Source organism: Dendrobates tinctorius, unplaced genomic scaffold (assembly GCF_039654945.1).
Source record: "Dendrobates tinctorius isolate UK_male_01 unplaced genomic scaffold, ASM3965494v1 ptg000158l, whole genome shotgun sequence".
Taxonomy (NCBI): Eukaryota; Metazoa; Chordata; class Amphibia; order Anura; family Dendrobatidae; genus Dendrobates; species Dendrobates tinctorius.
In genome coordinates, this window is record NW_027361825.1 from 25,654,896 (window position 1) to 25,667,201 (window position 12,306).

The 12,306-nt window shown below is 46.0% G+C and overlaps 1 protein-coding gene across 1 annotated transcript in view; it reads right to left on the reverse strand.

The window, feature by feature from the left end:
- Window positions 1-3,101: 3,101 nt before the first annotated feature.
- Window positions 3,102-12,306, reverse strand: part of HNRNPUL1 (heterogeneous nuclear ribonucleoprotein U like 1) — a 32,267-nt gene continuing 23,062 nt past the window's right edge. The window contains exons 12-15 of the mRNA XM_073549149.1: window positions 10,132-10,452; window positions 7,695-7,894; window positions 6,851-7,606; window positions 3,102-3,909 (exon numbers count right to left, since the gene is read on the reverse strand). Of these exons, the coding sequence (XP_073405250.1) occupies window positions 3,751-3,909; window positions 6,851-7,606; window positions 7,695-7,894; window positions 10,132-10,452 (1,436 nt within the window). The 3' untranslated portion in view covers window positions 3,102-3,750. The remainder of the gene's footprint in view (window positions 3,910-6,850; window positions 7,607-7,694; window positions 7,895-10,131; window positions 10,453-12,306) is intronic.

A 12,306-nucleotide genomic window follows, 5' to 3' on the forward strand; every position in this document is an offset into this window, starting at 1 on the left:
ATTGAAAGCTGTCCACTGTGTGAGGGGCTTTTGCCTGCATCTCAGCATTGCGGGGGGGTTTCTGTGATCAGGAAGCTCTCCTTTATTGTAGTGATGGGGGACAGCCCTCAAGTCCTTTGAAAGGGGGAGTCCGGTAGGAAGACGATAGGTATAGGCAATGACTACTTACTTGGTGGGGGTCCGAGCGCAGAGGCCGATAGAAGAGAGCAGCCATACATAATCTTGACCACTGCTCCATTGGAACGCCACTTCACCCGCCTGCCTCCAAACGTCTCTTTACTCACCCTGCCTGCTTCACGTGTACACCGCTGCAGCCAATCAGGAAGCACAACAGCTCCGACAAGTTGAGTGCATGAACCACTGATTGCCTGCAGCGCTGTCCTCACTGCTGCAGACCATAGCAGACAAAGAGCAGTAGAATCTGGAAGGTTTTTTTTTTTTCAGTAATGGACAACCCCTTTAAAAAGGAACCTGCCACCATGTTTCATGTTCTAGGATACGGCCTCTACCCCATATGTCTCTGCAGCTGATGGGCAGAATGATCAGGGTCACGCCAGGGGCCAAAGTTAGGGCGGTTTCACACGTCAGTGGCTCTGGTACGTGTAGTGACAGTTTTCTCACATACTGTAGACACCGACACACGTAGACACATTCTAATGAATGTGTCTGTGCAGATGTCAGCGTGTTTTCACGGACCGTGTGTCTGTGTGCAAAACACGCTGACATGTCCGTTTTTGTGCAACAGCACTGATCACACGGACCCATACAAGTCAATGGGTCCGTGTAAACACGTACCGCACACGGATGCTGTCCGTGTGCGTTTTTAAAAGTCAAAGGGTTAACATTGAAAATAACTTTTCAAAAACACGGACACGGACAGCACACGTACAGCTCCGGTACCGGAATTATCTGGACGTGTGAAACTGCCCTTAGTCTGTACACACCTGTCAGGGGGCACGCAGCCCTCACTAGCAAAGCTTCTTTATGGAGGAGTGTGGGAGCCTCATCCTTAGATATAGGGCATCTTCATATTGTAATTGTTAAAGGGGTTGAGATTGTCAAAGTTTTTTTCTTTGGGGCAGGTACCCCGACATTGAGCTAACTATAAGAGGGTACATATTGGTAAAAGATGATACCCTTAACTTAAAGTTTGGAGCCCACCAATACACATGGCTGCCGGCGGCTGGGTAAGAGGCATAGGGACTGATAATTCAAGCCTCACCATCTACAGCTTTTTCATTCCATTACAAATTTTGCACCGTTGCCTTTCTACAGCCTCTGCGGCGCAGTATTGCTGGCTGCAGAATGAGTGTACTGAGACAGTGAGTTCATTTTGAAAGAGTTTGTAACTAATTTTTTTCTGTGCAGATTTATTTCCATAGTCACTATAAATTCATAAATCAGCTATGAAACGTTGAGAAAAAGAGATACAAACTCTCCCATTAGAACGAGCTCACTGAGAGATTCTCCATTAACTCATTTTTTAGCCCAAGATATATGAAGAGGAAATGAAACTGCTCCCACATGTATCCATATCCTTTTAAAAGGCAATGACGAGAGGGCGTTCTGGAAGTTGTTCATGAGAAATAGTCACTGCTAAATAGATGTATTCGATATACACTGCTCAAAAAAATAAAGGAACACTAGGATACATCGTAGATATTACTGAATGAAATATCGCAGCTGCAAGTCTTTATTCATTATATAGTGGCCTCCACGTGCCTGCATGACCTCCCTACGACACTTAGGCATACTCCTGCTGAGTCGGCGGACAAAAGCATCTGCCAAGTCCTGGACAGTCTGTGGTGCAACGTGACGTTGGTGGATGGAGCGAGACATGATATCCCAGATGTGCTCAATCGGATTTAGGTCTGGGGAACGGACGGGCCAGTCCATAGCTTCAATGCCTTCATCTTGCAGGAACTGCTGACATACTTCAGCCACATGAGGTCTGGCATTGTCCTGCATTAGGAGGAACCCAGGGCCAACCGCACCAGCATATGGTCTCACAAGGGGTCTGAGGATCTCATCTCGGTACCTAATGGCAGTCACGCTACCTCTGGCGAGCACATGTGCGTCCCTCCAAAGAAATACAACCTTACACCATTACTGACCCACTGCCAAACCGGTCATGCTGAAGGATGTTACAGGCAGCAGATCGCTCTGCACAGTGTCTCCAGACTCTGTCACGTCTGTCACATGTGCTCAGTGTGAACCTGCTTTCATCTGTGAAGAGCACAGGGCGCCAGTGGCAAATTTGCCAATCCTGGTGTTCTGTGGCAAATGCCAAGCGTCCTGCACGGTGTTGGGCTGGGAGCACAACCCCCATCTGTGGACGTCAGGCGCTCAGACCATCCTCATGGAGTCGGTTTCTAACTGTGCAGACACATGCACATTTGTGGCCTGCTGGAGGTCATTTTGCAAGGCTCTGGCAGTGCTCCTCCTGTTCCTCCTTGCACAAAGGCAGAGGTAGCAGTCCTGCTACTGGGTTGTTGCCCTACTACGGCCCCCTCCACGTCTCCTGGTGTACTGGCCTGTCTCCTGGTAGCACCTGGAGCCTCTGAACACTACGCTGACAAACACAACAAAACCTTCTTGCCACAGCTCACATTGATGTGCCATCCTGGATGAGCTGCACTAACTGAGCCACTTGTGTGGGTTGTAGAGTCCGTCTCATGCTACCACGAGTGTGAAAGCACAACCAACATTCAAAAGTGACCAAGACATCAGGCAGAAAGCATTGGTACTGAGATGTGGTCTGTGGTCCCCACCTGCAGAAACATGCCTTTATTGAGGGTGTCTTGATAATTGCCAATAATTTCCATCTGCTGTGTATTCCATTTGCACAACAGCATGTGAAATTGATTGTCAATCAATGTTGCTTCCTAAGTGGACAGTTTGATTCCACAGAAGTTTGATTTACTTGGAGTTATATTCTGTTGTTTAAGTGTTCCCTTTATTTTTTTAGAACAGTGTATATTACTTCCCGTGCCACCCCCCCCCCTCCAATGATCCATGTTCCAGATGTGATAAAGATATGACCTCCCCCCATAACGTGCCAGCCCCCATCGTAATAAATAAACAAATAAAAACCACAACACTTTGTTTTTCTTTCAAAATTCAATACTCACTTCCATCCAAATAAAATAAAAAAAAAAACCAAAAAGGTTCAAAATGTCTGTAACACGAAAATGTGCAACATAACTGATGGAAAGGAATATGGCAGCTGCAGCCGCTCAGCTATGAACGTCAATGAAACTCATAAAACATGAATATTCTACAATAAGATAACCAAGACGCTAAAAAAGAAAAAAAAAAGTCAAAGCTGCGGTGCAGCCGTCGGATCGAAACTCCATGCAGACGGCAGGTTTCTACACAAAGAATAAAACTACAGAACAGAAAAGGAGGGGAAAGAAAATCATAAGAATTAAAAAGAGTCTACGGGCGGCTGCGTAGTTGACGGGCGTGGAATGCGAGCCGGAGAGAAGGGGTCGGGGATTACGGGATTTTTTTTTTTCCTAGACAGTTACTAGCTAATAATAATAATCACTTTATGTCACTTTCTTTGTCGGACACGGTAATAATAGACATGTATATAGTACTCGGTGCTAACAAACCGGCGCTCCGGGCACGAGTGTCCGCAAACTGGTTTCAGAAATCAGAAAAGGAGGAAGTTTAATCCAATGTGGTTGAGGATCTCGATCGGTCCTGGTGTGAAACCAAAACAAATGTCACTTTTCCCGCAGAGGCTCAGGGGGCTCCTCCGTATTTCCCGGGCTGGTCGTATCCGCTGCCGCCGCCAGCACCGTAGTTCCACTGGCTCCACTGACCCTGACCCTGTGGTGGGCCAGGACTGGGGTTCGGGGCCTGTCCAGGGCTTTGGTACTGGCTCCATTGCTGATTGCCATACTGGGGAGAATAAAAATAATTGTATATTACCCATATGATTAATTTACAATGGCGTTCATTTAACCCCTTCCCAACACAAGATGTAACAGTGCATCCTACATCCCTACTCCATACAAGGCGGGTGCCGGCTGTGTCAGCTAACAGCAGCGACTAAAGATAGCTCTGGTCACTGCTGTGTAACCTCTTATATGCCACAGTCAATCTCGGACTGTGAAATTTAACCCCTTCACCACCTTGGGTTTTTCCATTTTTCGAGTTTCCATTTTTTGCTCCTCTTCTTCCCAGAGCAATAACTTTGTTTTTCCCGTTAATATGGCCCAATGAGGGCTTGTTTTTTGCGGGACAAGTTGTATTTTTGAACACCATTGGTTTTACCATGTCTTGTAATAGAAAACCAGGAAAAAAAGTTCCAAGTGCGGTGAAATTGCAAAAAAAAAAAAAGTGCAATTCCACACTTGCTTTTTGTTTTGCCATTTTACCATGCTCACTAAATGCTAAAACTGTCCTGCCATTATGACTCTCCAGGTCATTACAAGTTCATAGATACCAAAAATGTCTAGGTTCTTTTTTATATAAGTGGTGAAAAAAAAAATCCAAAGTTTCTTTAGAAAAAAAGCAATTTTCCGACACCCGTAGCTCCTCCATTTTTTTTGTGATCTGGGGTTGAGTGAGGGCTTACTTTTGTGTGCCGAGCTGACTTTTTTAAATGATAATATTTTGGTGCAGATACGATCTTTTGATCGCCCACTATTGCATTTTAATGCAATGTTCCGACGACAAAGGAAAAAAAAACATTTTGGCATTTTGACTTTTTCCTTTACGCCACTAATCAAATTAATTCTATATATTGATAGATTTGGAATCGCCGTTTTCAGAACCACCCAATGTGTATTTTTTTATTTTGAATTGGGTGCATGGGGGCGATTTGATTTTTTTATGATTTTTTTTTTTTTTTTACTTGCTTCAATGGGAGACTAGAAGCTGTGATCTTCCGAGATTTCGCTTATGCTACACAAAGCAGGACTGCAGCCCTGCTCTTAAATGCTCACTTGCTGTGAGCACAGACCGCTGGATGGCGCTCATAGCAATGACAGCCACAGGGGTCTGCTGGAGACCCCGTTTGTCATGCCAACTCATTGGTGACCCGCAGTCATGTGACTCAAGCGGAAAATGGCGGGATTAATGATGCGCTTCCGACACGAGCATGTTAAATGTCACTGTCAGAGATTGACAGCGGCATTTAACATGTTAACAGCCACGGCTGGATTGCGATTCCACACGCACCTGTTAGGGGCACATGTCAGTTGTTCAAATCAGCTGACATGTGCCGGAACAATTGCGGGTTCACCGCTGGAGCCCGTAGCAAACAGGGGAAGCCCACCTTAGAAGTGACTATACGTCTAAGGTGGGAAAGGGGTTAAAGTGGTGTGGTGCTGGTGAGGCGTGTGTTGGCATCCATCATATCCCGCTATGTTGCAGGGTGCTGATGGGAGTATCAGTGTAGTGTACAAGCGATCAAATTATCACAGGTCCAAATCACCTACAAATAAACAAATCTATTATTTCTAAACACTGTTTTTTGGTGATTACTTTGCATCTCCGTTCATACTGCACCCACACACACAAATGATACACCATTTGAAAGAGAAACTTGTCCCATTCCGCAAGAAAATAGCCAAACAAACCACACATCCACGATTTGATAAAAAAAATTCAGTTTAAACATTATCATAAACAGCCTTGGGGGCTTTCCAGCTTGCCAAACTGCTTGCCCAGCCTATTTTAGCCAAATTGGAGGATTGCACACTTCACTGCAGGTGAGGCACATACACAAACACATTTGTAAACATGCACTGCCTATTGAATTGCACTCTTGCTTTGTTCATACTCCAACCACACAAACAAATGATACACCATTTGAAAGGTCAAATGACCTGCAGGTGGCAGCAAACTACCCCAAAGCACACTACCACAAAGCTGCTTACAGACATCACAAACAAATCCAAACATTTGCCTTGGGGTCTTTCCAGCTTGCTCAAGTGCTTGCCTAGCCTATTTCAGGCACATTGGAGGATTGCACACTTTGCAAGACATTTGTAAACATGCACTGCTTTTTCTGTGATTACTTCTCCCCACCACAAATGGTGAGTTAGATATGCAAACACATTTGTAAACATGCACTGCTTTTTCGCTGATTACTTCGCTCCATACACACAAATGATACAACATTTGAAAGGTAAACTTGCCCCTTCAGCAAGAAAAGAGCCAAACAAACCACACATTCACGATTTTATCACTAGAGTTTAAACATTCATTTTCATAAACCTGCAGAAAGACACAATGACCTGCAGGTGGCACCTCAACTGGAAGACATTTTTTGGCCTCTACTTGCTAGTTATCTTATTTCCTTTTGGATTGAGAGTTTTGGCACTATTGTCTAAAGTTTAATCTATGAAAATATAGAGCAGAAAAAAAATAAATGGCTGTTTTTGCCAAAAATGAATATAAAGCCGTCAAAAATGTTGTGTGGATCCTAAAATTGTGTAAAAACAGTCCATCATTCAAACAAGACCTCACAAAGCTCCCATCCACAGAAAAAAAAAAAAAAAAAGTGACAGGCCTGAAAAAACTGGCGACACGCACCAATTATCTTTTTTCTTTTGTTTTTCAGGAATTTTCAGAATAAAAAAAAAAAGTCTGTCTGCAGTAATTTTTTTTTCCTTTCAGAAGATTATATGGCGAAATGAATGGTGTCATTCAGAACTACATCTAAAAGAAATCAAGCCTAAGTTTGGTTATATCAAGAAAATAATGATAAAAGTAAAAAAAAGTTAGGACTCTTGAAAGAAAGGGAGGAAAAATTGAAGGAGCAAAAATATAATTTTTCAATATCTTTTGCAAAACTCTTGCACCTGTAAATAACAGGGGCGGATGCACTCACCGGTTGCTGGTATTGTTGACCGTAGCCCCCCGGACTATAGGAGGGCTGAGACGAGGCAGTGCTGCTCTGGTGCGGAGGTTGGTTGTAGCCTTGACTGTAGCTTTGTGCTCCACCTCCATAGCTCTGATTGCTGCTATCATAGCTTTGGCTGCTATATCCGCCTCCGGCACCACCTTGGCTGTAGCCTCCACTTCCTTGGCTGTAGCCACTGCCGCTTTCAGGACTTTGGCTATAACCACCTCCACTGCCACCTTGGCTATAGCCTCCTGCACCTCCCTGCCCATATCCACCGCCACTTCCTCCACTTTGGCCGTAGTTACTGCCACTTCCTCCACTTTGGCCGTAGTTACTGCCACTTCCTCCACTTTGGCCGAAGCTACTGCCACTTCCTCCACTTTGGCCGAAGCTACTGCCACTTCCTCCACTTTGGCCGAAGCTACTGCCACTTCCTCCACTTTGGCCGAAGCTACTGCCACTTCCTCCACTTTGGCCGAAGCTACTGCCACTTCCTCCACTTTGGCCGAAGCTACTGCCACTTCCTCCACTTTGGCCGAAGCTACTGCCACTTCCTCCACTTTGGCCGAAGCTACTGCCACTTCCTCCTCCCCGGCTGTAGCCATCATTCCCACCTCCACCCTGGTTATAGCTACCCCCACTGCTTCCGCCTTGTCCATAATTTCCACCACCTCCGGACCCATAACTCCCACCCTGGCTGTATCCTCCAGCACCACCGTAACCTCCTTGTCCGAAGCTTGACTGTGGAAAAACACAGAAAGACAATGAATGACTGACTTGCTGGACAGTAGTGGTCACTGACATATAGCAGAGATATGACTAAGTATACCTGTCCTTGACCATAGCTGCTGACTCCACTATGAGAAGGGGGGTTTGACAGTCCACCACCATAACCGCCACCTCGGCTGCTGGGAGGACTGTAGCTGGATGATTGACTATCGGGACCATAGCCGCCTCGATGCTCTGAACCATTATCCTGCGAGCTCCCGGACCATCGGCTTTGTGAATTGTTCCCTCCACGGCTAAATGCTGCATTACCAAATGGATGAGACAAGCATTATCCTGCATGTTCTACCACATAAAGCACAGCCGATCTTTCTAGATCTCGTATTTAGCAGGATTCAGATTCTAGATTCACTTTTCGGTTTATTGCTGATGCTGCTGTGATCACAGGACCATTACTTCCCTCTACAGAAAGCATGAACTCTGCTGAAGAGTCCATCCCAGGACAAAGTATTTCAATGTGAAACGCGCGTCGGTGTGGTGGGTGCCTGGCCAACTTATACTTAAGGTAAACTGTCTAATAAAGGTGTGTGATACAATGTCAATAGACATAAGAGTTTCAATAGGCATTACATATACCTCATATGGTATGATACACAAGAGGGTCATATTGCCACTGTAGCTTTGATTTAGTTTTTGCGATGTCATTTTACTTTATATTTCACTCTATTTCTTATTACTGACATACTAAGTATACCCTAGTGTCTCTCATAAAATACTTATCACCTAGTGTAATATCAACTGTCTACATCCATCATATGAGGTGTATATAGAATTCCTCCTATTATTCTAAACAAATGCCCTGTATATAACATTTATGTATTTAGGACATGCATACACTTAATAGCATAAGTAACAGTATGAACCAGTTTTTATAGTTTTTCTTTGTACAGTTACTATACTCCAGTGATATTCTCACTTGGTACACACATATATAATCACACACACACTCTATTACATTGTATGTTCCAGGTTTACCCACCCACCATATCATTTGTGGTGTTTTTTCTGTTTTTAAATATGTACATTATATTTTGATTTTATAAATAAAGCCTTTTTATTCTTGGTCTTTAAGACTCATTTGGTACCTTTATAGAAAACTAGCTGAAGAACCCGGCGCTGCCCGGGCATAGTAACTAACTGTGGTTATAGAAAATTATAATTATCCTCCATCCCATAGTCCCATGCCCATATACCCATCATACATATCCTCCATCCCATAGTCGAGTGCCCATATACCCATCTCACATCCTCCATCCCATAGTCCCATGCCCATATACCCATCATACATATTCTCCATCCCATAGTCCCATGCCCATATACCCATCATACATATTCTCCATCCCATAGTCCCATGCCCATATACCCATCATACATATCCTCCATCCCATAGTCCCATGCCCATATACCCATCATACATATCCTCCATCCCATAGTCCAGTGCCCATATACCCATCACACATCCTCCATCCCATAGTCCCGTGCCCATACATATCCGCCATCCCATAGTCCCGTGCCCATACATATCCGCCATCCCATAGTCCCGTGTCCATATACCCATCATACATATCCTCCATCCCATAGTCCAGTGCTCATATACCCATCACACATCCTCCATCCCATAGTCCCGTGCCCATATACATATCCTCCATCCCATAGTCCCTTACCCATATACATATCCTCCATCCCATAGTCCCTTACCCATATACATATCCTCCATCCCATAGTCCCTTACCCATATACATATCCTCCATCCCATAGTCCCTTACCCATATACCTGTCATACATATCCTCCATCCCATAGTCCCTTACCCATATACATATCCTCCATCCCATAGTCCCTTACCCATATACATATCCTCCATCCCATAGTCCCTTACCCATATACCTGTCATACATATCCTCCATCCCATAGTCCGGTGCCCATATACTCATCACACATCCTCCATTCCATAGTCAACCATTATGACATCATAATGAGCGGCGGCAGGGCTTGCAACCTTTGATGGCATCAGCGTCGCCATGGCAACCATTGTGACATCATAATGAGGGGCGGGGCTTGATACGCACACACTGCTTCCCCAGTATGCAAATAGGGGCATTGTGACATCACAATGAGGGACGGGGCTTGACGCGCACACACTTTTTCCCCCAGTATGTAGATAGGGGCAAAATTGTTTGGTGAATTGAAACGCGTGGGGTTAAAATTTCGCCTCACAACATAGCTTAGGACGCTCTCGGGGTCCAGACGTGTGACTGTGCCAAATTTTGTGGCTGTAGCTGCGACGGTGCAGATGCCAATCCTGGACATACAAACATAAACACACACACACACACACACACTTTGAGCTTTATATATTAGATTACCCAAATGAAAAGAATCTTTTTGCTGCGAGACCTATATCGTGGCCATTGGCCAAAGTGGCAGTGTTGCCACAGCATATATATGTACACGTTACCAAAAGGCAACTAGTAATACTCACATCCGCCACCTCCAGGGCCACCTCCTCTGCTGTATCCACCGCCAGCGTTGCCACCACGACCTTGAAATCCTCCCCTGCTTCCACCAGGTGGTCCCCGATTATCAAATCTCTGAAAATCACCACGTGGTGCTTCTCCCCTTCCAGCTCCTCCACCACCAGGGGGCCCCCCACCGCGGCCTCGGAATTTCTTTTCTGGGGGTTGCCCCGATCTCTTTCCTTCCTCGTTATATGAGCGGATCAGCTTCTCTGCCTCCTCCTTCTGCAGCTCAATATAGATTACCTCTTCTAAGAAGTCCCCGGGTTCAGGCAGACTAAAATTTGCTGTAGAGTGATTGGGAAAATTAAAATTAGGAAAGTAAAATTTTTTACTTTTCCACTCCTCATAAAGGAGATTTTTGTGTACTCACCGTAAAATCTCTTTCTCTTAGCCTTTAATTGGGTGACACAGAACTGAGGGTGTTATGCTGCTGTCCCACTAAGAGGCGACACTATGCATAATCTGAAAAAGATTAACTTTGGCTCCTCCTCTGCAGTATACACCCCTGGACAGCGTCAGCCTTCTCCAGTTTTGTGCAAAAGCTTTAGGAGGAATATACCAGAAACATAACCATGCCTGTAAGAAGGCTACTATAAACGAGCTCAAACAATATGAGAACCCAACCGTAACAACGGCCCGCAAGGGCAACAGGGTGGGAGCTGTGTCCCCCAATTAAAGGCTAAGAGAAAGAGATTTTACGGTGAGTACACAAAAATCTCCTTTACTCTGTCGCCTAATTGGGGGACACAGAACCGTGGGACGTCCCAAAGCAGTCCCTGGGTGGGAAGCAGTGGACGAATATTGTGCTGACAGTCCCCTAGATTTGGGGTACTGCTGCCTGCAGGACCCGTCTACCCAGGCTCGCATCCGCTGAGGACTGGGTATGCACTCTGTAGTGTTTTGTAAATGTGTGCAGGCTAGTCCAAGTGGCTGCCTTACACACTTGATGAGCCGAGGCTTGATTCCGAATGGCCCAAGAGGCTCCTACCGCCCGCGTAGAGTGTGCCGTGATACCGGCCGGAAGTGGAGAATTGACAAGGCGGTAAGCCTCTTGTATGGTGGACTTGATCCACCTAGCAAGGGTGGCTTTGGAAGCTGGTAGGCCCTTGCGAACGCCTTCTGGAAGAAGGAAAAGTGAATCAGACTTCCCGGAAGGGAGCAGTCCTAGACACGTAAATACGCAATGCCCTGACAAGGTCAAGCGTATGCAGAGCCTTCTCCACTCTATGAACAGGAACCGGGCAAAGAGATGGTAGTGAGATTTCCTCATTGAGGTGGAAGCTGGACACAACCTTCGGAGGGAAGGATGGGACTGTACGGAGAACCACCTTGTCCTGATGGAAAAACAGAAAGGGTTGTCTGTAGGAAAGTGCTGAAAGTTCGGACACCCTGCGTAGCGAGGTGATTGCCACCAGAAAAACCACCTTCTGTGACAGAAGGCGGAGTGAGACCTCCTTAAGGGGTTCGAAAGGAGGTGTCTGCAATGCTGTCAAGACCAGGTTGAGGTCCCACGTCTCCCAATGGATGTTTGTAGGGGGGAACCAATCGGGAAACCCCTTGGAGAAAAGTCCTCACTTGCAGCTTGTTAGCAATACGCCTCTGAAAGAGCACTGAAAGCGCTGGCACCTGGCTCTTAAGCGAGCCCAGGGATAGCCTGGCGTCCAGGCCTGACTGAAGGAAACTGAGGACCTTTGGAAGAGAGTAGGGAAGTGGGACCTGTTCACGAGATTCGCACTATGTGAAGAAAGCCTTCCAGGTACGATAGTAAATCCTGGCTGAAGCTGGCTTTCGAGCCCTGATCATGGTTTTAACGACGTCCGGTGAAAAACCTGTTTGGGTCAAAACCCAGGTCTCAATGGCCACGCTGTCAAATTGATAGCCCCTGAGTTCTGGTGGAAGAACGGGCCTTGTGACAGAAGGTCGGGATGTGTGGGGAGACGCCAGGGAGCGTCTGCTGTGAGTTGCACGACGTCGGCGTACCATGTACGCCTGGGCCAGTCTGGAGAGATCAGGATGGTGGGAACTCCCTCTTGCTTGATCTTCCTCAGGACTCTGGAGATCAGGGGGAGGGGTGGAAAAATGTACAGAAGCTGGAATTGGGTCCAGTCCTGAACCAGGGCATCTGCTCCGAGCGACCG